Here is a 27,777-nt window from a genome sequence, read left to right as displayed (position 1 = left end):
TCAGTGATTGGAGTGTCTATGGGTCAGTGTCTCAGTGATTGGAGTGTCTATGGATCTGTGGCAATGGAAGTCTCTTGGTAAATGTCTTTTGTGGACCTTTTAACTTGAGGATTTACCCTTTGTGCAGTACTTATTGAGAGATTGAGTAGATTGGGCCTGTACTCGTTGGAGTTTAGAAGGCTGAGGGGGGATCTTATAGAGGCTTACGAGGTAATGAATAGGCTAGACAGGCTAGAGGTAGAGAGATTCTTTCTGCTTAGAAAGGATAGCAGGACTAGAGGGCACAGCCTCAAAATAAGGGCGGGGGGGGGTTCAGTTTAGAACAGAGTTGAGGAGGAACTTCTCTCAGCGGGTGGTGAATCTCTGGAATTCTCTGCCCATTGAAGTGGTGGAGGCTACCTCGTTGAATATATTTAAGTCATGAGTAGATAGATTTCTGATCGATAAGGGAATTAAGGGTTATGGGGAGCAGGCGGGTAAGTGGAACTGATCCACTTCAGATCAGCCATGATCTTATTGAATGGCGGGGCAGGCTTGAAGGGCTAGATGGCCTACTCTTGCTCCTATTTCTTATGTTCTTATGTACACTTCTTACCAGCATGAATATCAAGGTTTAGAAAGAAACCAAAAATCGAGTTGTCATATCAGAGGCTTGGTGGAAGTTAAAGTACTTGGAGTTCTGATTTGCTATAAGACCTGGTATTGTTCGAGGAAGATCACCATTGACCTTTACTTGGAAGTAGTTTTTTTGAAAACAGAGCATTCTGGCAACATCTGAAATTATTTCTGGGTAACTTTCTTCATTTGATGATCAACTCTTTTGACTTGTGTGTCTCTGCCACCTTCTTACACATTGGAATCCTTAATCTTGGAGCCTGAACTTCTTGGAAGCTCTGCAGAAGCATAGTATTGTGTCGGTTTCTGTTAGTATAACTTCCATCTAGCGCATTATGTTCTCTGACCTGCCAAAGCTTTATTGGCCACTCACAAAGCCACTAGCATTCCAACATTATGTATGCATTCATGTCCACAATTGGGAAAATTAGCTTTCACTGGCTACTCGCCAACCAGGAAATTTAAAACATGACTTCGCCCTGACCGTGTCCCCCCCCACCCCACCCCCTCCCGACTTGTCCACCCCGTTCCCCCCCACCCCCCCCCCCCCCCGCCCCCCCATCACCAGTCCCATTCCCAACATTGCGCACAGCGCAAAAAGAAATTACAATTAAAGTCATTTGAATTCACTTCGAATTCTGCATATCCATTGGCCTTGTCCCTCGTGATGTGAACCATCTCCAGCCTCACCACAAGGCTTCTGCATGCTTAACAGTACATCAATCCTTCAGGAAGACACAGTCAGCCCAAAGAACTGTGAGCATACTCTCCAAGAGGACCAATGATTACGTCCATTCCACTCCATTATCTTCTGATTTATATTCCGGATTTTCTTTCTGATGTTCTCCCTTCTTTCATAAATCTTTGTAACTCAGCTCTTGATAACGTGTTCTGTTAAATCAGGGATTATCGACCAGACATTGATTGCCAACAGTTGGTCATGTTCCGTCAGCTGTTTGGGTCTCAAGATCTGTCCTTCACAATACAATAATCATACGTACCTTACACATCTACATACATACCTCTCACTCACTCACTCACACACTTACGCATCTTCTCCACATGCACATATACACCTCGCACACATGCAACATGCAAACCTCATGTCCATGGACATATGATGGGAGGAATCTCAACTACATTTACATGACTTGACAATCATATTGGACAGCTGTTCCACTCTGGGTGTTCGGCCAACATAGTACAGGATAGTCAGAGGCTCAAGGTCCTGGGGAGCACAGCAAGGAGTAGCTGAGGCTTCTGGATTTAACGTGTTATACAGTCCCAGTACCTAAAATGGAAAAAAAAATAAGAAACAGAAAAGAAAGGCCATTTGGTCCGTAAAACTGTCCCACTCATGCCGTCCAACATCTCTCTTGCCCAGCACACACCCTCTCGCCCAGCCCACCCTCTTGCCCAGCCCCCTCCTCTCTCCCAGCACCCCCCTCGCCTAGCCCTCCCTCTCATCCAGACCCCCCCTCACCCAGCCTCCCTTCCTTCTTGTCTTGCCCCCAGCCCTCTTGCCTAGCCCCTCTCCCTCTCACCCAGCCCCCCAACCTTGCCCAGCCTCTCATCCAGTCGCCCATGCAGATAAAGAAAAGCCATTCTCATCAGCTGATCATAGAGTCTGTACAGTGCAGAAGGAGCCCATTCAGCTCTCTGAGTCTGACCACAATCCCATCCCAGGCCCTATTCCATGACCGTACCAATCCCCTGACACTAAACAGCAATTTAGCAGGCCAATCAACCTAACCTGCACATCATTGGAGTGTGGGAGAAAACCCACACAAGGGCTGATAGTGCAAGGGCTAAGGAATTCAGATTTAAGATTTTGGGCACGTGATGCAGTGGGGATGTGCGGAAGAATGTGATGACAACTCAGAACTCACTGCCCACGTGGATAATGGAAGCAGAAATAGAACATAGAACATAGAACACTACAGCACAAACAGGCCCTTCGGCCCACAAGTTGCGCCGACCACATCACCTACCAACCTACAGACCTATCTATAACCCTCAATCTCATTAAACCCCATATACTCATCCAGAAGTCTTTTAAAAGACCCCAGCGAGTTCGCCTCCACCACCACTGACGGCAGCCGATTCCATTCACTCACCACCCTCTGAGTGAAAAACTTACCCCTAACATCACTTCTGAACCTCCCTCCCCGCACCTTAAATCTGTGTCCTCTCGTAGCGACCATTTCAAACCGGGGAAATAGCCTCTGAGAGTCCACCCTATCTATTCCTCTCAACATTTTGTAAACTTCTATCAGGTCGCCTCTCAACCTTCGTCTCTCCAGGGAAAAGAGTCCCAGCTCCCTCAACCTAACTTCATAAGGCATGCCTCCCAGTCCAGGCAACATCCTTGTAAATCTCCTCTGCACCCTTTCAATAGCTTCTACATCTTTCCTATAGTGAGGCGACCAGAACTGCGCACAATACTCCAAATGAGGCCTGACAAGGGTCTTATAAAGTTCCAGCATTACCTCCCGACTCCTAAACTCAATCCCTCGATTAATGAAGGCCAGTACACCATCTTGAATGATTTCAAAAGGAAACTGAAATTAAAACTTTGGGGATCAAGTGGGGTAATGGAACTGACTAGACTGCCCTACAGAGAACTGGCATGGATGTGATGGGCCAAGTGCTGTTTGTGTGCTAAAGATTACTTCAACATCCAATGCACCCAGTCCAATACCACACTCACCCAGCAAATATGTCACTCACCCAATCTGATATACCCAGCCAATATCCCACTTACCCAGTCCAATATACCCAGCCAATAGTCCAATATACCCAGCTAATATCCCACTCACCCAGTCCAATATACCCAGCCAATATCCCACTCACCCAGTCCAATATACCCAGCTAATATCCCACTCACCCAGTCCAATATACCCAGCTAATATCCCACTCACCCAGTCCAATATACCCTGCCAATATCCCATTCACCCAGTCCAATATACCCAGCCAATATCCCATTCACCCAGTCCAATATACCCAGCTAATATCCCACTCACCCAGTCCAATATACCCAGCTAATATCCCACTCACCCAGTCCAATATACCCAGCTAATATCCCACTCACCCAGTCCAATATACCCAGCCAATATCCCACTCACCCAGTCCAATATACCCAGCCAATATCCCACTCACCCAGTCCAATATACCCAGCTAATACCCCACTCACTCAGTCCAATATACCCAGCTAATATCCCACTCACTCAGTCCAATATACCCAGCTAATATCCCATCACTCAGTCCAATATACCCAGCTAATATCCCACTCACTCAGTCCAATATACCCAGCCAATATCCCACTCACCCAGTCCAATATACCCAGCTAACATCCCACTCACCCAATCCAATATACCCAGCCAATATCCCACTCACCCAGTCCAATATACCCAGCTAACATCCCACTCACCCAATCCAATATACCCAGCTAATATCCCACTCACCCAGTCCAAATACCCAGCTGATATTCTATTCACCCAGTCCAATATCCAACACGCCCAATACAATATTCAGTATAATATCCAACTTAACCAACAAAAATCCACATCACTCGACTCATCTCTCAGAGGATTGGGGAGAAATATCAATGAATGTAGGGTCATCAATAAATTGGAGAATACAGAAAAGAATGGGTGGTTGTGAAACACTGATCGATAGAGAACATTACTGAGGGCCTGAGTCTTACCGTGCTGTGTTGTGTATCAGCACTGCGTAGATAAGGACAGGGACCGGCACAGAAATTTGCGTAGTATCCCTTAGGTTCATGAATCCACTTCCATCTGAGGTCCTGTCTGAAGTCAATGTAGAGTGGGCGTACACAACAATTATCTTCATAATTCCTAACAAAAATGAAAAAGCAATGCTCTAGTTTTTAGAATGTTATTTCCATAATAATTGGTAGGTAGAAGTTTGTGTCTTTTAACAAGTTTCTCACAGGATGACAGGTTATATTTGGGATGCCCTCAGTTAATCTTACACCCATTTAAACTTCATTTTATGAATCCTACCTTATTTTCAGATTCCTCTATGGCTTGGCCCTTCCCTAAGTCTGTAATCCAGCTCCACAACCCTCAGAGATATCCGTACCTGTCTCATTTTGGCCTCTTGAGCATCCCCAATTTTAATCACTCTGCATTTGGTGACTCTGCCTTCAGCAGCCTGGGACTGAAACTCTGGAATTCCTTCCCTAAGCCACTCCTTTTCTCTCCTCCTAATAAGCTTTTCAAATGCGGTCTCCTGAAACATGATTTTGGTTACCATCATAATATCTCCTTTGATGGATTGCTGTCAAATTGCGTTCTCAATAATGTGTTGTGAAAGGGCTTAGGACATTTTACAATGTAAAAAGTACTTTTGAAATGTGAGTTATTGTTTGATATCTATTAGAAGCAGAGAGACGATTTTAACCCTGCCTAGAGCAGTTAAAATCTCCAGTGGATTCAGCACTAATAAATTGGATCCAGAATTTAACCTGTTTTGTGGAGCAGACGAGAGGACTTCCCTCCAGAAAGCAGTTCCTCGTTAAACTGGCAGCATGGACCCTGATGATGTTGCTGAGGCCTGACTCCCATTTTAATCCAAGACCTGTGTGGACAGGCTGCTGGAGATTAAGAGGCCCAAAGAAGGAAATGGTGCTACTTGTGTTATTATATTTTTATGAGACGTGGCGGTGCATGTAAACCCCACAAGGATAGCTCAGAAATCCCCAATCATGGGTTTCCCTCCCGTGTTGAAATGGCCCTTCCCTACAATCTCCCTTAAGTTACCTCAGTGTCAAGAACCCTTCCTTCCACTTCCTATTGTCTGATGTACTAATCCTGCCCACTGCCACCTCCTGCTGCATTTGGATAGGAAACTGATCGGAACTGTAGAATTATCAAGCACAGAATGCAGCCATTCAGCCCATCATATACATAGGAGCAGTAGAAGACCATTCGGCCTGTTGTACCTGCTCTGCCTTTCAAACAGATCATGGTTGATCATCCAACTCTTTGCCATTTTTCTGCACACGTGCTGAAGTTTTGAAAGAGTCATTGAATTGTTAACCCCACTGTATGAATACAGTTCTCACTCTCCAATATAGTACTCCCTGGGTGAAATTCAGAAGATCCCTGCAGAATTCTGAAAGGTTAGCTCACTTGTGAGTGAACTGGACTCTTTCACCATTAAGAATCCCCAGTTGATATCACCCACACTATGCTCTAAGCTTTGTCTATTGGCCTGAACCCATTATATTGAGACACCACTTGGTCTCATTTGAACTGAGGCCAATTTTAAACTTTCAGTAGAGATTATGATGACTCTGTTACACTGCTAGTTCTGGGCTGTTTCAGACCCTGCTACACATCTCTGAAACAACAGCACACTGTTTATTGGCCCCATAAGGATTGAATGCCTTTTCATGCAGTATGGCCAATTATCGAAAGAAAGAATGATCTTGCATTTCTATCGCACCTTTCTCAACCTCAGGATGTCCCAACGTGATTCATAACCATTGGGCTAATTTTTGAAATGTGGACATTGTTCTGATGTAGGAAACTCAGCCATCAATCTACACAGAGCAAGCTCCCACAAACGACAATGAGAAAAATAAATATTGGCAGGGACCTCTCAAAGCGGGACTGAGGCAGGGCAGCACTCCCTCAGTACTGACCCTCTGACAGTGCGGCACTCCCTCAGTACTGACCCTCTGACAGTGCGGCACTCCCTCAGTACTGACCCTCTGACAGTGCGGCACTCCCTCAGCACTGACCCTCTGACAGTGCGGCACTCCCTCAGCACTGACCCTCTGACAGTGCGGCACTCCCTCAGTACTGACCCTCTGACAGTGCGGCACTCCCTCAGTACTGACCCTCTGACAGTGCGGCACTCCCTCAGCACTGACCCTCTGACAGTGCGGCACTCCCTCAGCACTGACCCTCTGACAGTGCGGCGCTCCCTCAGCACTGACCCTCTGACAGTGCGGCACTCCCTCAGTACTGACCCTCTGACAGTGCGGCGCTCCCTCAGCACTGACCCTCTGACAGTGCGGCACTCTCTCAGTACTGACCATCTGACAGTGCGGCGCTCCCTCAGCACTGACCCTCTGACAGTGCGGCGCTCCCTCAGTACTGATGCTCTGACAGTGCGGCACTCCCTCAGCAATGACCCTCTGACAGTGCGGCACTCTCTTAGTACTGACCCTCTGACAGTGCGACATTCCCTCAGAACTGACCCTCTGACAGTGCGGCACTCTCTCAGTACTGACCCTCTGACAGTGTGGCACTCCCTCAGCACTGACCCTCTGACAGTGCAGCACTCCCTCAGCACTGACCCTCTGACAGTGCGGCACTCTCTCAGTACTGACCATCTGACAGTGCGGCGCTCCCTCAGCACTGACCCTCTGACAGTGCGGCGCTCCCTCAGTACTGATGCTCTGACAGTGCGGCACTCCCTCAGCAATGACCCTCTGACAGTGCGGCACTCTCTTAGTACTGACCCTCTGACAGTGCGACATTCCCTCAGAACTGACCCTCTGACAGTGCGGCACTCTCTCAGTACTGACCCTCTGACAGTGTGGCACTCCCTCAGCACTGACCCTCTGACAGTGCAGCACTCCCTCAGCACTGACCCTCTGACAGTGCGGCACTCCCTCAGCACTGACCCTCTGACAGTGCGGCACTCTCTCAGTACTGACCCTCTGACAGTGTGGCACTCCCTCAGCACTGACCCTCTGACAGTGCAGCACTCCCTCAGCACTGACCCTCTGACAGTGCGGCACTCCCTCAGCACTGACCCTCTGACAGTGCAGCACTCCCTCAGCACTGACCCTCTGACAGTGCGGTACTGCCTCAGCACTGACCCTCTGACAGTGTGGCACTCCCTCAGCACTGACCCTCTGACAGTGTGGCACTCCCTCAGCACTGACCCTCTGACAGTACAACAGGATCTCAATACTGCACTTGGAGTGTTAGCCTGGATTTTGGGCTGAAGGGATATTTGTATCAATGAATATGAACACTGATTGTTGGCACCAGATGTTGAGACAATGAGTGAAACCGGACATACCTGAAACAATAAGCAGTGTCCAGGGCACGCTTCTTTCTGTGGCTCTGTTGTTGGTTATCCAGCCGGTTTGGGGGTAGAACCATGAGTATGAGGTGGGGGTTGGTGGGACCCATATGCAGCAGCTTCTTCTCCTTGCGTTTCTGAAGTCTGCCCAGATCTCCTCTTTCTGAGAATTCATAGTCATCAATTCCTCCAGGGGAGAAAAATAAATCACATGAATAAAAAATAACCATCGAATCTCCCAGTACAGGAAGAGGTTATTCAGCCTAAGCTGCTCTCTGAAAGAGTTCTACAATTTATTCTCACATTCCAGCTTCACCCCACAATCCTGCAAAGTAGTTCTGTTCAAATACATCTCACACTGTCTGGAATTGGATTCCACCAACTCTTCTAGGAGGGCATTCCTGTGTGAAATAAACGTCTCTCATTTCCCCTCCCCTTCTTTTGCCAATTACTTTAAAGCCATGACTGTGGTTACCTGAGGAAACAGGATCTCCCTTCTTTCTCTACAAACCCTTCCTAATACTAAACTCCTGTTAGGTTACCTTCCGCAGTCTCGCCATATAACTCTCATCCCAGATATTATTCTCGTAAATCACCCGTGCCCTCTCCAATGCTTCCTTCAGAAAGTGCGATGCCCAGATTTGGACAATGCTCCAACTGAGGCTGAACCAGAGACATATAAAGTTTAACACAACTTCCTTTTTTTATATGCATTGACCCAGTTGACATAGCCAGGTATCTCAAATATTTTCTTAACGACCTTATCACCCAAGCCTGGGCCATTAATTCATATCAGGAAAAAGCAGTGATGCTGACCACTGGGAAACCCCATTATAGTCCCGTCCAGTCTGAAATCTCTTCTGAATGCATTGTAACCAGGAAAGTTTAGCTCTCATTCCTATCCACGTTTAAACTTTGTCTCTATTATAGCCGCTATAAAATAATCCCAAGTGGAAATTTACACCTGGAACTCATCAACCTTTTTTGAATAACACTCCTTGCAGTGATACCCGGGCATTTAAAACCATTCCACCTGACTTCATGTTTCTCCTGCTCTTCCTACATTATTCTTTGTTCTGCTGCTGTTAGTTTCTCCAATTTCTCTGTGCACCTTGTCTCTCCTCCCTGCTGCCATGTCAAGTGCTCCTCTTCGCGTCAAATCAGTTAAATCCTCCTGCACAGCACTAGCTAACCCTTTCCTGAGGATATTAATCCCAGTCCTGTTGAGGTCTGGCTTGAACACATCTCATCATCCTCAGAACTGGTCCCAATCTGCAGAATCTAAAACCCTCCCTCCTGCACCATCTCCCTGGCCATGCATTCACCTGCATTATCTTCTCCTTTCTGTACTCAATGACCACATGACACCGGAAATAATCCAGAGGTTACCACCTTTGAGATCCTGGTTAGTCTTTCTCTTTGCCCCTGAAAACCTGACTGTAGAATCTCAACACTTTTCTTATTGGTTCCAACATGGACCACAACATCTGGCCATTCCCTTTCCCCTTGCAGGATGATCAACAAGGCAGTCACTTTCTAATAAAACAACCCCATCTACTGACCATGTCCCCAAAGCCCACCTACTCCCCTTATCTCTTAAAACCACCAATCCCCATATCTCCCAAAACAGTACAGTTGAGTGAGAATAAAGAAACAAAAGATGAAAGTGGGGGAGAAGGGATCCAAGGAAGGGGGAGGAGGAAATAGGGAGAAACAGAGACAGCAACTAAAATCTGTAAACCCCTACCCTTAAACTTGACATCTAGAACCTCGTGTTCATTGGAGATTATGCCATTGGCATGGAAGGTGTGACAGGGACAGTGGACACTGATCTCCAGACCGAGATTCGTATCTGTAACAAGCAGGCTGATTAGAGTCTAACGTAGACTAAACATATTCAAAGATGGAACATAAAACAGCACAAATTAAACAGAAGCCAAGAAACACAAAAGAACATTATCCAACACAAACTCAATTTAATGTGAATCCCATAATCTGGTGAGGGTACACCCACAGTGTTGATCAGGAGAGAGTATCAAGATTTTGATGCAGTGACAGTGAAGGAACAGTCATATATCTCCAAGTCAGGATGCTGAGTGACTTAGCGGGGAACTTCTAATTGGTAATATTCCCAGGAATCTGCTGATCTTGATGGTAGAGGTCACAAGTCTGAGAGATGCTGTTGAAGAATGCTTGGAAAGTTGTTGTAGATGGTACACACTGCCACTACTGTCTACTGTTGAGCAGACAAAATGAAAAGGTTGAACTGGGGGAAAGAAGATTGTACATTGGTGATGGAGCAAGTGAATGTATAAAGTGATGGATGAGATGCAGATCAATCAGATCTCTTTACCTTGGATGATGTCAAGCTTTTTAAGTGTTGCTGGAGTTGCATTCGTCCAGGTAAGTGGAGAGTATTCCACCACACTCATGACTTGTGCCTTGTAGTTCGTACAGGCTTTGGGAAGTCTGGAGGTGAGTTACTCACCACAGGATTCCCAGCCTCTCTTGTAGCACAGTTTGTATATGGCTGGTCCAGTTCATTTTCTGGTCAATAGTAACCCCCAGGACGTTGATAGTGGGAGATTCAGTGATGGTATACCATTGACAGTCAAGAGGAGGTGGTTAGATTCCCTCTTGAATGGTCATTTTCTGGCACTTGCGTAGTGTCACATTTATAAGTTTGAGCCTGAACGTTATCCAGGTCTTGCTGCATATGGATATGGACTGCTTCATACGCATATGGAGTTGTGCATGGTGCACATTGTGCAGTAATCTGCAAATATCCAGACGTTTGACCTTATGATGGAGGAAAGGTCATTGATGAAACAACTGAAAATTATTGGGTCTCAGACAATAACCCTGAGAAGCTCCTTCAGCAATAACCTGGGGCTGAGATAATTGAATTCCAACAACCACAACTATCTTCCTTTGTGCCAAGTATGACTCCAAACAGTGGAAAGCTTCCCCCGATTCCCATTGAGTTCAATTTTACTGTGCTTGCCTTGATGGCAAAGATAGTCACTCTCACCTCATCGCTTGAATTCTGTTTTCCTGTCCATGTTTGGACTAAGGCTGTAATGAGATCAGGAGCTAATTGGCCCTGGCAGAACCAGTTAGTGAACTGGTTATTGCTGAATAAGTGCCACTTGATAGCCCTGTTAATGACATCACATTGCTGATGATTGAGAGTGACCAATGGGGCAGGAATTGGCTGGGTTGGATTTGGCCTGCCTTTCGTGGATGACATACCTGAAAAATGTTGTGATTTGTCAGACAGATGTCATTGTTGTAGCTGCACTAGAGCAGACTGACCAAGGGCAGATCTTCAGCACGGACACTGGGATATATTATTGGGCCATATCATTTCCTATATCCACTGAATTCGGTCATTTCTTATGATCACATATCCAAACGTAATCCAACAAAGATTCAACATTATCTATTACAGACCCAATGCAATCCAAAACAGACCCAACGCAATCTAACGCAGACCCAACGCAATCCAACGCAGACCCAACACAATCCAACGCAGACCCAACGCAATCCAACACAATCCAACACAGACCCAACGCAATCCAACACAGACCCAACGCAATCCAACACAGACCCAACGCAATCCAACACAGACCCAATGCAATCCAACACAGACCCAACACTGACCCACTTGGGGATATAAATAGTGATGTCTTGAGGAGTGTACATATTACAGAGAATGAGGTGCTAGAAGTCTTAAAGCATATTAAGATAGATAAATCTCTGGGATGAACAGAGAACAGTACATCACAGGAACAGGCCCTTCAGCCATCAAGTCTGTGCCTAAACGGATGCTTCTCCAATCTAATATTTCCTTGCTTTTATATGGTCCATATCCTCCAAACCAGGCAACATCCTGGTAAATCTCTTCTGCACCCTTCCCAATGCATCAACATCTTTCCAGTACAATGGCAACCAGAATTGTACACAATACTCCAAATACTCTTAACTAAAGTTTTATACAGCTGCAACATGATTTTCCAATTCCGATACTCAACACCCCGACCGATGAAGGCCACCTGAGTTGCCACCTTTAGAGAACTGTGGATCTGCATGCCTAGATCCCTTTGTGTACTAATATTTCTAAGGGTTCTACCATTTATTGTATCCTTTCCTTCTGCAGTAGACCTTCCAAATTGCATCACTTTACATTTGTCCAGGTTAAATTCCATCTATCATCTTTCGCCCAGGTTTCCAGCCATTTTTTATATCCTTCTGTGTCCTCTGACAGTCATCCTCACTATCCGTAACTCCCCCAATTTTTTATCAGCTGCAAATTTACTAATCAGACCACCTACATTTTCCTCCAAATCATTTATATGTATTACAAACAACACAGGCCCCAGCACTGATCCTTGTGGAACACTGCTTGTCAGAGACCACCAGTTAGAAAATTATCTTTCCACTGATACTCTCTGCTTTCTATGCCCAAGCCAGTTTTATATCCATCTTACCAGCTCACCTTGGATCCCATATGATTGCACCTTCTACATCAGCCTGCCATGAGGAACCTTATTGAAGGCTTTACTAAAATCCATGTGTACAACATCCACCACCCTGTCCTGGTCAATCTTTCTTATTTTTCAATTTTCCCGTTTCCCAGAATGTTATGGGAGGCTATGAAGGAAATTAGTGGACTCTAGCAGAGATATCTGAGGTGTCTGAAGATTGGATATAAGATAATGAAAGGGACGGATGAGGTAGAGGTAGAGAGATTCTTCTCGCTCAGAAAGGATAGCAGGACTAGAGGGCACAGCCTCAAGATAAGGGGGGGGCAGTTTAGAACAGAGTTGAGGAGGAACTTCTTCACTCAAAGGGTGGTGAATCTCTGGAATTCTCTGCCCGATGAAGTGGTGGAGGCTACCTCGCTAAATATATTTAAGTCACGGGTAGATAGGTTTCTGATAGACAGGGGAATTAAGGGTTATGGAGAGAAAGCAGGAAAGTGGAACTGATCCACTTCAGATCAGCCATGATCTTATTGAATGGCGGGGCAGGCTTGAAGGGCTAGATGGCCTACTCCTGCTCCTATTTCTTATGTTCTTATGGAGGGTGGCAAATGTGCCTTTGTTTAAAAAGGGCTGCCGGGAAAAGCCTGGGAACTACAGTCCAGTGAGCCTCACATCTGTGGTGGGTAGATTGTTGGAGGGTATTTTGAGAGTCAGGATCTACAGGCATTTAGAGATGCAAGGACTGATGAGGGACAGTCAGCATGGCTTTGTGAGTGGAAAATCATGTCTCACAAATTTGAGTTTTTTGAAGGGAAAACCAAGAAGGTAGATGAGGGCAGTGCAGTTGATGTTGTCTACATGGACTTTAGCAAGGCCTTTGACAAGGTACTGCATGGTAGGTTGTTGCACAAGGTTAAATCTCACAGGATCCAGGGTGAGGTATCTAAATGGATACAAAACTGGCTTCTTGACAGAAGATGGAGAGTGGTTGTTGAGGGTTGTTTTTCAAACTGGAGGCCTGTGACCAGCGGTGTGCCTCAGGGATCAGTGCTGGGTCCACTGTTATTTGTCATTTATATTAATGATTTGGAAGACAATATAGGGACATAGTTAGCAAGTTTGCAGATGATACCAAGATTGGTGGCATAGTGAACAATGAAGAAAGTTATATAGGAATGCAACCGGAACTTGATAGTTTGAGTTATAAGGAGAGGTTGAATAGAATGGTACTGTTTTCCCTGAAGCGTAGGACACTTTGAGGTGATCTTATAGGGGCCTATAAAGTAATGAGGGGCATCGATCAGCTAGTCAATATCTTTTCCCAAAGGTGGGGGAATCTAAAACTAGAGGGCATAGGTTTAAGGTGAGAGGGGAGAGATACAAAAGTGTCCAGAGGGTCAATTTTTTCGCACAGAGGGTGGTGAGTGTCTGGAACAAGCTGCCAGAGGTAATAGTGGAGGCGGGTACAATTCTGTCTTTTAAAAAGCATTTAGGCAGTTACATGGATAAGATGGGCCTAGAGGGATATGGACCAAATGAAGGCAATTGGGACTAGCTTAGTGGTAAAAACTGGACAGCATGGACAAGTTGGCAGAAGGGCCAGTTTCCATGCTGTAAACTTCTATGACTCCAACTCAGACCCAACACAATCCAACACAGGCCCAATGCAATCCAACACAGGCCCAATGCAATCTAACACAGACCATATGCAATCCAACACAGACCCAACGCAATCCAGCACACACCCAACGCAATCCAGCACACACCCAACGCAACCCAGCACACACCCAACGCAACCCAGCACACACCCAACGCAACCCAGCACACACCCAATGCAACCCAGCACACACCCAACGCAATCCAGTACAGACCCAACGCAACCCCAGACAGACCCAATGCAATCCCAAGGCCTTCTATAAATATGTGAAAGGTAAAAGGATGAGAAGAGAAGGGATAGGACCGATAAAAGGTGAGGGGGGAAAGGTTTGTGTGGAACCAGAAGAAATGGCGGAGGTGCTTAACGAGTACTTCGCCTCAGTATTCACGGTGGAAGCCGATCTGGGAGATTTTGTTATGGATTTGCAGCAGATGGAAAGGATTGAGTACGTGAATATTAAGGAGGAGGATGTGTTGGAACTTTTGAATTCTATCAAGGTAGATAAGTCGCCGGGACCAGATGGGATGTACCCCAGGATACTGTGGGAGGCGAGGGAAGAGATTGCAGAACCCCTGGCGATGATCTTTGCGTCGTCAATGGAGACGGGAGAGGTTCCAGAGGATTGGAGGATTGCGGATGTAGTTCCTATTTTTAAGAAAGGGAACAGAGATAGCCCGGGAAATTACCGACCGGTGAGTCTGACCTCAGTGGTTGGTAAGCTGATGGAGAGGCTTCTGAGGGACAAGATTTACGAACATTTGGAGAGGTTTGACATGATCAGGAATAGTCAGCATGGATTTGTCAAGGGCAGGTCGTGCCTTACAAGCCTAGTTGAGTTCTTCGATAATGTGACTGAACACATTGACGAAGGAAGTGCCGTGGACGTAGTGTACATGGACTTCAGCAAGGCGTTTGATAAGGTCCCCCATGCAAGACTTCTTGAGAAGGTGAGAGGGCATGGGATCCAAGGGCCTTTGGCCTTGTGGATCCAGAACTGGCTTGCCTGCAGAAGGCAGAGAGTGGTTGTGGATGGGGCTTTTTCTGAATGGAGGTCAGTCACCAGCGGAGTGCCTCAAGGATCTGTTCTGGGACCCTTGTTGTTTGTCATTTTCATAAATGACCTGGATGAGGAAGTGGAGGGATGGGTAAGTAAGTTCGCTGATGACACGAAGGTCGGTGGTGTTGTGGATGATCTGGAAGGATGGCAAAAGTTGCAGCAGGACATAGATAGGATGCAGGACTGGGCGGAGAAGTGGCAGATGGACTTCAACGCGGATAAATGTGTTGTCGTCCATTTTGGCAGAACCAACGGGATGAACGAGTACACTATTAAGGGCAGAAGTCTGAGTAGTGTTGAGGAGCAGAAGGATCTTGGGGTCCGGGTCCACAGGACTCTTAAATCGGCCTCGCAGGTGGAGGAGGTGGTCAAGAAGGCGTATGGTGTACTGGCCTTCATTAATCGAGGGATTGAGTTTAGGAGTCGGGAGGTAATGCTGGAACTTTATAAGACCCTTGTCAGGCCTCATTTGGAGTATTGTGCGCAGTTCTGGTCGCCTCACTATAGGAAAGATGTAGAAGCTATTGAAAGGGTGCAGAGGAGATTTACAAGGATGTTGCCTGGACTGGGAGGCATGCCTTATGAAGTTAGGTTGAGGGAGCTGGGACTCTTTTCCCTGGAGAGACGAAGGTTGAGAGGCGACCTGATAGAAGTTTACAAAATGTTGAGAGGGATAGATAGGGTGGACTCTCAGAGGCTATTTCCCCGGTTTGAAATGGTCGCTACGAGAGGACACAGATTTAAGGTGCGGGGAGGGAGGTTCAGAAGTGATGTTAGGGGTAAGTTTTTCACTCAGAGGGTGGTGAGTGAATGGAATCGGCTGCCGTCAGTGGTGGTGGAGGCGAACTCGCTGGGGTCTTTTAAAAGACTTCTGGATGAGTATATGGGGTTTAATGAGATTGAGGGTTATAGATAGGTCTGTAGGTTGGTAGGTGATGTGGTCGGCGCAACTTGTGGGCCGAAGGGCCTGTTTGTGCTGTAGTGTTCTATGTTCTATGTTCTATGTTCTAATTAAACACCAATTGTCAAGAAATGAGAATGATAAAGGTTCCTCTGGGTCTCTGAGACAATGATTTTTGAATGATGTGTCAGAATGTTGACGTTAACACTCACCTCGGTTAATTAGCCATTCCTTCACACTCTCGGTGACATCAAACGAGACCCACTCGCTGATGCCCTTAGTGAGGACCACTTTCCCCGCAATGTACCGCTGTTTGGCAATGTGATCATCGGGTTTTAGTATCTGAAACAGGAACAGTGAACACTGATTGAGAGTTCTTCTGTTAGTATAGCCCCTCCCCAGTTTCTTCATGTCTTCCTGCGCTATTTCTTGTCTGCTCCCTGGAATCCAATCCCTCCCACCAGTTTCATTTTCATATCACTCTGCTGAGGGAAATTGGTCCTTCCCATCCATTCTATTTTAGGAAGATCTTGCTGTGCCTCAGTTCCTGCCCCAGAAACTACACTTCACAATGCTGCCAAACAGGTTGAGTATCAATCTGCAAATTCTTCCAACACACGCCAACATGATGGACAGAACATTGGAGCTTCTACCATCACTATCCATAGCTTCAGGCCACAACATGTGTGTAAAGCATGTTGCCACAGCAACCCAGACTCCCTAAGTGAACTGTAATACATCACCACCATTCACTCCATTTAGGCCCTTCATAATTTTATACACCTAAACTAAATGAAGAAGATTATCTCGGATTGCAACGGGACCTTGATCAATTGGGCCAGTGGGCTGACGAATGGCAGATGGAATTTAATTTAGACAAATGTGAGGTGATGCATTTTGGTAGATTGAACCAGGGCAGGACTTACTCAGTTAATGGTAGGGCACTGGGGAGAGTTACTGAACAGAGAGGTTTAGGGGTACAGGTTCATAGCTCCTTAAAACTGGAGTCACAGGTGGACAGAGTGATGAAGAAGGCATTCAGCATGCTTGGGTTCATCGGTCAGAACGTTGAATACAGGAGTTGGGACATCTTGTTGAAGTTGTACAAGACATTGGTAAGGCCACACTTGGAATACTGTGTGCAATTCTGGTCACTATTATAGAAAGGATATTATTAAACTAGAAAGAGTGCAGAAAAGATTTACTCAGATGCTATCGGGACTTGATGGATTGTGTTGTAAGGAGAGGCTGGATCGACTGGGACTTTTTTACCCTGAGCGTAGGAGACTGAGAGGCGACCTTATAAAATGCAGATCAGCTAGATAGTCAATATCTTTTCCCAAAGGTAGGGGAATCTAAAACTGGAGGGCATAGGTTTAAGGTGAGACGGGAGAGATACGGAAGTATCCAGGGTGGCAATTTTTTCACACAGAGAATGGTGAGTGTCTGGAACGAGCTGCCAGAAGTAGTAGTAGAGGTAGATACAATTTTATTTTTTAAAAAGCGTTTAGACAGTTACATGGGTACGATGGGTATAGAGGGATATGGGCCAAATGCGGGCAATTGGGACTAGCTTGATGGTTTAAAAAAAAGGGCAGCATGGACAAGTTGGCCGAAGAGCCTGTTTCCATACTGTAAACCTCTATGACTCTAAATCCCCCTTCAGTCTCCTCTGTTGCAAAGAATTCCAGCCTATCTGATCTTTCCTCACAGCTAGAATTGTTCATTTCTAGCAACATCTTGGTAAATCTCCTTTGTACCCCCTCTGGAGCAAAGGCATTCTTTATGTAATGCAATGACCAGAACTGTGTGCAGCATTCAAGCTGCAGTCTAACAGTTTCTATACAGTTCCAGCATATCCTTCCTCCTCATATATTTTCTCTTTAGCTAATTGGTTGAGTACTTCTTACCCCCACCACTGAAGTTGGGCAGAGTTAATATTTTTACCCAATTTGTTAGTCTGTAAACAAGACATCTCAAAAACTAATGGACAGATTTCAATGAAACTTGGATACTTAAGAGTGTATGGCCTGAGGAAGAATCCGTTCATTTCTGGTAAACATGAAGAACCATTTCCTGAAATTTTGATTTGATTTATTATTGTCGTATATATTAACATACAGTGAAAAGTATTGTTGCTTGCGCGCTATGCGGACAAAACATATCATTAGTCATAACTAGGGTGCAGAGAAAGATCAACTTAATGTGAGGTAGGTTCTTTCAAAAGTCTGACAGCAGCAGGGAAGAAGCTGTTCTTGAATAGGTTGGTACGTGATCTCAGACTTTTGTATCTTTTTCCCAAAGGAAGAAGGTGGAAGAGAGAATGTCCGGGGTGCGTGGGGTCCTTAATTGTGCTGGCTGCTTTGCCAAGGCAGCAGGAAGAGTAGACAGATTCACTGGATGGGAGGCTGGTTTGTGTGATGGATTGGGCTACATTCATGACTTTTTGTAGTTCCTTGTGGTCTTGGGCAGAGCAGGAGCCCATACCAAGCTGTGATACAACCAGAAAGAATGCTTTCTATGGGGCATCTGTAAAAGTTGGTGAGAGTTATAGCTAACATGCCAAATTTCCTTAGTCTTCTGAGGAAGTAGAGGCATTGGTGGACTTTCTTAACTATAGTGTCGTGTGTATTGTGTAGTTAAATGGATTTTTATCATTAAAGATAGGGCACATTGATTATTTGTAATAGAATAGTAGGAGTAGGCCAGTCGGCCCCTCAAACCTGATCTGCCATTCAATAAGGGCATGGCTGATATGTTTACATTTTGAAACCCATATTCCCATACACCCTTGATAACCTTTTAATCCCCTGCTTAACAAGAATCTATCTACCTCCAAGTTAAAAATATCAATGACACTGCTTCCACCGCTTTCTGGGGCAGAGAATTCCAAAGTCACACAATCTTCCAAGAGAAATAATTCTCCTCACCTCTGTCTTATAAGGGTGACCTCCAGTTTTAAAACAGTGCCCCCTAGTTTCAATCTCACTCACAAGAGGAAAGATCATAGAAATCATAGAACCCGACAGTGCAGAAAGAGGCCCTTCAGCCCATTGAGTCTGCACTGACCACAATCCCACCCAGGCCCTACTCCCATGTCTCTACATATTTTACCCACTAATCCCTCTAACTTACGCATCTTGGGACACTAAGGGGCAATTTTAGCATGTGCAATCAACCTAACCCACACATCTTTGGACTGGGAGGAAACCGGAGTACCCGGAGGAAACCCACGCAGACATGACAAGAATGTGCAAACTCCACATAAACAGTGGCCCAAGCCAGGAATCGTTTCCACGTCCAGCTTGCCCAGACTGTTTAGGATTTTATATACCTATATTGTGTCATGGGTTGTTTTATTTAAAATGTTGCTAATTTATTTAGAATGTTGTGGATTGTTTCAGAGTATCACAAATTGTCTTAACTGCTGTAGTGTAATTTGTCTCAGCTGTCAAAATGTGAGCAGAGTTTTCAGAGCAGGTTGGTGAATATGGTTTGATCTGAAGCTTCCTAAGTGAGATGAAAGTCCTTAATACCACTTGGCCATCGCTTCCCCTAGGAAGGTGATGGTGGGCCCTCTTCTTGAGCTGTTCTTAGGGGGTTTGATATGAACTGAATAGTTTGCTAGGCCACTTCAGTGGGAAATTATGTGGATGGGACTGGAGTCACATAGAGATAGACCTTTACAAAAAAAAAGTTGGTTTTTAACATCAATCCAATAGCTTCATGGGCACTTTTATTATTATTTCCAAAATTTTCATACCGACTACAGTTTCTAAAACTGCCAATGATGGGATTTGAACTCATCTTCTCTGACTTAATAGTCCAGTAACACAACACATCCAGCAAGCCTTTCTGATGTCAAAGACAACCTGGTGTCTGGCTCTACCTGCTTGGGTGGCACTGAGTACAGCCAATCAGTTTAGAATCCAGAACTGACCTCGATACACAAAGAATTAGGTGATTGCTTTTTCACAGGGCGTGGCTGAGACAGAGACCATGACAGCATTGCAGAGAAAATTGGGTAAATATTTGAAGCAGCAGAAAGGTCAGGACAATGGGAAAGAAGTAAAACTGTGGGATCAGTCTAGGATGGGCTTGATGGGCTGAATGTCCACCTGCCGTGTCACAAACACTAACGGCTTTGTTTCACTGAGGTTAGGAGTTAGGTTAATACAATGTCTTGGTTGAGTGAGATGAGGATTCTTGTTCCTGGACATGACCTCTGCCTGGCAGCACAAATCAGAGAGAAACAGGCTGAGTTATGATGTTCTCAGGGTTGAATATCTTCAAGATAGTTTATAAAGTTCACTGTCCCAAAGAATAGTGGCGACCATCGGTGTCCCTACCTGATACACTTCAATCCTCTGCTCATTCCGTTTTGCACTTGTGTTTGGAACACGGAGAGCCCGGAATTCTGCTCGGAACAGGTTGGAAACATTCTTCTCCATGGATGATACATTGAATCGAAAAACCTTTGATGTGATCCCACGGCAAGAACTAACATCATCTGGAAAAACAAATCTGCATTGTCACTTCACATCACTGCTTCCAGATTGGAAAAAGGCAACGTCACCAATAGGATCAATCCCAGATTGTAAAAACAACAAGAATATTGAGAATTACAGACTAGAACCTAATTGAGGGGTTCGGGGTGGTTTATATATAGAATAACAGATACCCGGGAGTGAGTTACAGACTGGAATCTAATCGAGGGGTTCGGGGTGGTTTATATATAGAATAACAGATACCCGGGAGTGAGTTACAGACTGGAATCTAATCGAGGGGTTCGGGGTGGTTTATATATAGAATAACAGATACCCGGGAGTGAGTTACAGACTGGAATCTAATCGAGGGGTTCGGGGTGGTTTATATACAGAATAACAGATACCCGGGAGTGAGTTACAGACTGGAATCTAATCGAGGGGTTCGGGGTGGTTTATATATAGAATAACAGATACCCGGGAGTGAGTTACAGACTGGAATCTAATCGAGGGGTTCGGGGTGGTTTATATATAGAATAACAGATACCCGGGAGTGAGTTACAGACTGGAATCTAATCGAGGGGTTCAGGGTGATTTATATACAGAATAACAGATACCCGGGAGTGAGTTACAGACTGGAATCTAATCGAGGGGTTCAGGGTAGTTTATACATAGAATAACAGATACCCGGGAGTGAGTTACAGACTGGAATCTAATCGAGGGGTTCGGAGTGGTTTATATATAGAATAACAGATACCCGGGAGTGAGTTACAGACTGGAATCTAATCGAAGGTTTGTCTGGTTTATACTACCTTGAGGCACACCCCTTTGTTTTTGAAAGCATGACTTTTAAACTTTCAACTGATCCTAAATGTTGCCATTTTAACTAAGTGCAAAAATTCAAGGCCTATTCCAAAGTGAAGGTGAGAAACAAACAAAACACCCTGATGGGAATATGTAGAGAGAGACATTCTGTGTAATCCAGACACCTATTGAAGCTCATAACTGCCAAAAAAACTGACATCAAAAATGCAAAAAACTAGAAATTGAAGCAATGGCTGCCACAGAAAGACTCATCCAAAATCTCTTGGAAATACACAATGGGTGAAGTATTTCAATGAGGGCTGCCCTGACATGAGGGAGAGATTACATATAATACAGGTTGCATCAAAAGAAATCTTCAGCAGGGAAGACAAGCTGAAGGTTGCTCTCTCTCCCTTTTGGAATATATTTGTTTCCTAGTTCGAGAAGCCAACGAAAATCTACCAATGATAAGATTTCATAATAATTCCAACATCTTCTATCTCTGACTGCATCCAAGAAACCAGCTACCCTAAATCAGCCACAGTGTTTAATAAGAACATAGGCACTAGGGAGCAGGAGTCGGCTATCTGGCTCCTCGAGCCTGCTCCGCCATTCAATAAGATCATGGCTGATCTTTTTGTGGACTCAGCTCCATTTACCCACCCGCTCACCATAACCCTTAATTCCCTTACTGCTCAAAAATTTATCTATCCTTGCCTTAAAAACATTTAATGAGGTAGCCTCAACTGCTTCACTGGACAGGGAATTCCACAGATTCACAACCCTTTGTGTGAAGAAGTTCCTCCTCAACTCAGTCCTAAAACTGCTTCCCCTTATTTTGAGGCTATGCCCCCTAGTTCTAGTTTCACCCACCAGTGGAAACAACTTCCCTGCTTCTATCTTATCTATTCCCTTCATAATCTTATATGTTTCTATAAGATCTCCCCTCATTCTTCTGAATTTTGTAGCCCCGGTCTACTCAGTCTCCCCTCATAAGCCAACCCTCTCAACTCCGGAATCAACCTAGTGAATCTCCTCTGCACCCCCTCCAGTGCCAGTATATCCTTTCTCAAGTAAGGAGACCAAAACTGTACACAGTACTCCAGATGTGGCCTCACCAGCACCTTATACAGCTGCAGCATAACCTTGCTGTTTTTAAACTCCATCCCTCTCGCAATGAAGGACAAAATTCCATTTGCTTCTTAATTACCTGCTGTACCTGCAAACCAACTCCTTGAGATTCCTGCACAAGGACACCCAGATCCCTCTGCACAGCAACATGCTGCAATTTTTTACCATTTAAATGATAGTCCATTTTGCTGTTATTCCTACAAAATGACCTCACATTGACCAACATTGTACTCCATCTGCCAGACCCTCGCCCATTCACTGAGACTATCTATATCCCTTTGCAGACTTTCAGCGATCGCTGCACTTTGCTCTTCCACCCATCTTAGTGTCATCTGCAAATTTTGACACATTATACTTGGTCCCCAACTCCAAATCATCTGTGTAAATCATAAACAATTGCAGTCCCAACACTGATCCCTGAGGCACACCACTAGTCACTGATTGCCAACTAGAAAAATACCCATTTACCCCTACTCTTTGCTTCCTGTTAGTTAAAATTTTCTCTAGGCCTCAAGGACAATCTAAGGACAGGTCAGCATTTATTGTTTTCCTTATTTTTACTGGACTCTAACTCCCCTCATTTCTGATGCGTGTGTGTGTGTGTAGATGTGTGTGGGTATGAGTGTGGGTGTTTGTGTGGGGGTGTCTGTGGGTATGTGTGTGTGTGGGGGTGTCTGTGGGTATGTGTGTGTGTGGGGGGTATGTGTGTGTGTGGGGTATGTGTGTGTGGGTATGTGTGTGTGTGGGGGGTATGTGTGTGTGGGTATGTGTGTGTGTGGGGGGTATGTGTGTGTGGGTATGTGTGTGTTAGTGTGTGGGTATGTGTGTGGGTATGTGTGTGTGTGGGGGGTATGTGTGTGTGGGTATGTGTGTGTGTGGGGGGTATGTGTGTGTGGGTATGTGTGTGTGAGTGTGTGGGTGTGTGTGTGGGTATGTGTGTGTGTGGGGGGTATGTGTGTGTGTGTGTGAGCGTGTGTATGTATGCTTGTGTGTGTGTGTGTGTGTGGGTGTGTGTGTGGGTGTGTGTGTGAGTGTGTGTGTGAGTGTGTGGGTGTGTGTGTGAGTGTGTGTGATGGCTGAATGCTCCGTTATGTTTGTATCATTTTTCTCAGGTGTAGTGGATCATGAACATTTCTTTTGACTCGTGAAAACCTTGTTTGATTGGCTCCTCATTGCTCACAGATAATAAAATGCATTCTGATTTTGAAAAGGAATATCCTCGTGATACAGGGAATAACGGAGGAGGTCGAACAGAGAAGAGTCAGTTCATTCCTTCTCACCTGGTCATAACAGAACTGGGAGTTCATATTTCGATTGTTCCAACAGACCAGCTACACAATTGGGGTGGGGAATGTAGATTATTCCTTCAAAAACAATTTTAAAAACTGGAAATGGGATTCTTGGGTGAATATAGTAACATGCTGAAGTGTCAACATTCTATGTCAATACTTTGATAGGACAGGATGACGTAACCGTTCTTGGAGAAAGTAAGAGGTGTAATTTGGCCCTTAGTGGTGGAGTTCCTCCAAAAGTCAGACAAACTGTAATTTTGAAAAGGACGGTGGAATATCTAGTGGTGGAAATTTAGGATACTGAAAAAAATAAACTAGAGATAGAGAAATTAAGACTGGAGTAGCAGAAATTGGAACTGGAATTTGAGGAAAGTGAAAGAGAAAGAGAAGCAGGAACGGCAGAGAGAATTGCATGAAAGGGAAAGAGAAAAAGGAAAGGAATTTAAAAGATTTCAGAAGAGAGAGGATTCTGCTGTGCCCATTGAAAATACAACCAGCCTAGACATGAAGGCTGAAGTATTCAAGTTTGCCCATTTAGTCCCCAAGTTTGATAAAGAAGAGGTGGACACCTTCTTTATCTCTTGCCAAAGGTTAGTACCATGGTTACAGTGGTCAACCCAATGCTGGTTATACAGTAAGCTGACAGGAAAAGCTCACAAGGCTTACTGCCTTACTCTGAGGAAAGGAACCATGAGGCAGCAAAAAGCTCTGGTGAGAGTCATCCAGACTCAAAACAGGTAACTCTTCTCTCTCCACAGACACGCAGACCTGCTGAGATTTTCCAGCATTTTCTGTCGTTGATGCTAAGACAGCAAAAAGAGCGATTTTAGCATCAGCGACAAACCATCAGAAATTCCATACTCTCAGGAAATGACTGACCAGACATACGGGAATTTGAACAGCTTAAGCAGTTTGCTTTTGATGAATATGGGAGCTTAGAATTGAAGCCAGCTATGAAAAATCTTTATGAAATAATTCTCCTCGAGGAGTTCCTTGATAAGAACTCATATCGAGGAACAGGGGATGACAGGGGCAGGCAGGCTGCAAACTGGGCCAGTGCTTATGAACTTGTCCACAAAACCTCATCCCAAAGGAACACCTTCTCTATTCATAGCCAACCAACTGAGAAGCATTGAAGGTGGGAGAGAGAAAGGACAGCTGGAATCACTGGGGACCCTCTTCAGGATGGAAAGGATGGGCAGAGAGGAGAATTGAGGCTAAGTCTGTGCATTCCAACTGCCAGGACATCTCTGTGTAGATTACTGGAGGTTACAGGAAAATACAGTGGGATTTGTTGGGACACACAAACCCCATGGAGAAATTGGGAGTCAGACAGAGACCAGAGCAGACTAGGCTATGGGTCTGACAGTGGCTGCAAATCTCTGCAGAGGCACTACTGAGAATTTAGGAGGGTAAGAGGTGATTTGATCCAAGTTTTCAAAAGGCAAAATGGCCCACTTCTGTTCCTATTTCTCTATAATGTAATTGATACTGTGTTATTATAATATACCTATATACAGGAGTGTGATTCCCAGCAACAGTGTACTAATAAATAATATACATATATATAAACAATGTATATGTTCTTATATATTACCACAGGAGCATTATACCCAGTGGAGTCACCATCACCTGCAGGTTCTCCTCCAAGGCACACACCATGTGGACTTTGATCTTCATCACTGCTCCTTCATGGTCATTCATTCTCTCAACATTAAATGTAATAATGAGGATAATATATAAAAGATAAAGCCACTGATTTATAGTTTTCACAGAATAATGAGTTCAGTTGTGGAACTCAATCTACACAGCAGTAGGAAGAATTCCAGAATACATTCAATAAAAACCAGAATAAAAGCAGAAAATGCTGTAAAATCTCCGGAGCTCTGGCAGCATCTGTGAAAACAGAAACTGAGCTCACATCTTGGGTCAATGACCTTTCATCTGAATCCTTGAGACAAGAGATGACCGATCTTTGAGGATTCTGATCCTGAGGAATTTGAAGTATTGAAGAGAATGCTTTCAGCATTTTCCTGATCAGTGCTAATTTCAGGAGGTGGGCAGGAATTCCGATCACGTGTGTTAAATGGAGGTTCTGCCCAGGTTACAGGTTGTGATCATGGGAGTAGGTAATTCAGGATTGTCCTGGGATCCACAGATAAAGTCATGGAGTCACAGAGGTTTACAGCATGGAAACAAGCCCTTCGGCCCAACTTGTCCATGCCACCCTTATTTTTTTTAAAAACCCCTAAGCTAATCCCAATTGCCCTCATTTGGCCCATATCCCTCTATACCCATCATACCCATGTAACTATCTAAATGCTTTTTAAAAGATAAAATTGTACCCGCCTCTACTACTACCTCTGGCAGCTTGTTCCAGACACTCACCACCCTCTGTGTGAAAAATTGCCCCTCTGGACACTTTTGTATCTCTCCCCTTTCACCTTAAACCTGTACCCTCTAGTTTTAGACTCCCCTACCTTTGGGAAAAGATATTGACAACTACCTTGTCTATGCCCCTCATTATTTTATAGACCTCTACAAAGTCACCCCTCAGCCTCCTACACTCCAGAGAAAAAAGTCCCAGTTTATCCAGCCTCTCCCTATAATTCAATCCATCCAGTCCCAGTAGCATCCTAGTAAATCTTTTCTGCACTCTTTCTAGTTTAATAATATCCTTTCTATAATAGGGTGACCAGAACTGTACACAGTATTCCAAGCGTGGCCTTACCAATGTCTTGTACAACTTCAACAAGACGTCCCAACTCCTGTATTCAATGTTGGAGGTGAGTATCTCAGACACTGCTGTGCACAGAGCAGGAAGATCATTGGGCCATTAAAATAAAGTGGTAAATTAGTTATATAAAAAAAATATGAGGAATAAAGACCATTAGTCTGATAGACAAGAATCATCCAATCAGGGGCTTCACATGGCCAATGAGAGGAGAGTGGGAGCGGGCTGTTGGAGGTGGCGGCAGCGGGGGGAGGAGTGTGGGGGGTTGTGTTGGAACCTCCACAAATACATCCAGACTTTGCAATCCTATTCAGAGTCCCTGATGTTACCATCTATGTCACATAATCACTGAGGTTGTGAAAACTACATAGGAACATGGGAATGTTATAAATCTTGAATATATGAACACTATGGTCGAGAGCTTCAATTTTTAGGTGTTCAGATCACCAACAACCTGTCCTGGTCCCCCCCATGCCAACACTATAGTTAAGAAAGCCCTAACCAATGCCTCAACTTTCTCAGAAGGCTAGGGAAATCTGGTATGTCCACAACAACTCTCACCAACTTTTACAGGTGCACCATAGAAAGCATCCTTTCTGGTTGTATCACAGCTTGGTATGGGCTCCTGCTCCATCTAAGACTGCAAGGAACTACAAAGGCTGTGAATACAGTCCAATCCATCACTCAAACCAGCCTCCCATCCATTGACACTGTCTACATTTCCCATTGCCTCGGAAAAGCAGCCGGCATAATTAAAGACCCCATGCACCCCAGACATTCTCTCTTCCACCTTCTTCCATCAGGAAAAGGGTACAAATGTCTGAGGACACGTACCGACCGATTTGAGAACAGCTTCGTCCCCACTGCCAATAGACTTTTGAATGGACCTACCTTTCATTAAGGTGATCTTTCTCTACACCCTAGCTATGACTGTAACTCTACATTCTGCAGCCCCCCTTTTCTTCCCTACATATGTATGTTTTGTCTGTATAACGTGCAAGGAACAATACTTTTCACTGTGTACCAATATATGTGACAATAGTAAATCCAATCAAACTTCCCATCAACCTTTTCAGTAACAGCTCCTATATCAACATTGCTAATGGAGAATTCCAATGTAATCTTGTCATGCTGTAGCTCCTCCTCCAATGCAGGTACTGCAACACCACCAGCCCAGCCAAGATAATGAGGGGTTTTATAATGGAAATGCAAAAATATAGATAGAATGTAAGGTTTTAAATTGGGGATTGATAGATAGCTCTGCACTTCTGGTCCAATCATCTTGTGCCCTCTCTGGGCTGGAGGGAGGGGGAGGGAGTTGGCAGAATGTGAAGCTGAGATCATAATCAAATCAGCAGCATTGGCTGAGGGGCCGAATGGCCTCCTGCTCCTAATTCATAACTCCACTTGAGGACCATACTTGGACTTCACTGAGTGCAATGCTACTGGAGATTGACTTGATGTGGAGGTGCTGGCATTGGACGGGTGGGGGGGTGGTGAACAGTAAGAAGTCTCACAACACCAGGTTAAAGTCCAGCAGGTTT

At 44.9% G+C, this 27,777-nt stretch overlaps 1 protein-coding gene across 2 annotated transcripts in view; it reads right to left on the bottom strand.

The window, feature by feature from the left end:
• Nucleotides 1-1,178: 1,178 nt before the first annotated feature.
• Nucleotides 1,179-27,777, bottom strand: part of tgfb3 (transforming growth factor, beta 3) — a 30,897-nt gene continuing 4,298 nt past the window's right edge. Inside the window, exons 2-7 of one of the 2 annotated variants that reach the window (XM_080202139.1) lie at nt 20,138-20,298; nt 16,001-16,130; nt 9,434-9,538; nt 7,684-7,873; nt 4,322-4,475; nt 1,179-1,906 (exon numbers count right to left, since the gene is read on the bottom strand). In XM_080202139.1, coding sequence (XP_080058265.1) covers nt 1,748-1,906; nt 4,322-4,475; nt 7,684-7,873; nt 9,434-9,538; nt 16,001-16,130; nt 20,138-20,298 — 899 coding nt within the window. In that variant the 3' untranslated portion in view covers nt 1,179-1,747. The remainder of the gene's footprint in view (nt 1,907-4,321; nt 4,476-7,683; nt 7,874-9,433; nt 9,539-16,000; nt 16,131-20,137; nt 20,299-27,777) is intronic. The other variant, XM_080202140.1, reaches the window with a different exon arrangement.

Source organism: Carcharhinus amblyrhynchos, chromosome 14 (assembly GCF_965287045.1).
Source record: "Carcharhinus amblyrhynchos chromosome 14, sCarAmb.v2.hapA, whole genome shotgun sequence".
Classification (NCBI taxonomy): Eukaryota; Metazoa; Chordata; class Chondrichthyes; order Carcharhiniformes; family Carcharhinidae; genus Carcharhinus; species Carcharhinus amblyrhynchos.
This window is presented reverse-complemented; position numbering and strand designations above follow the sequence as displayed.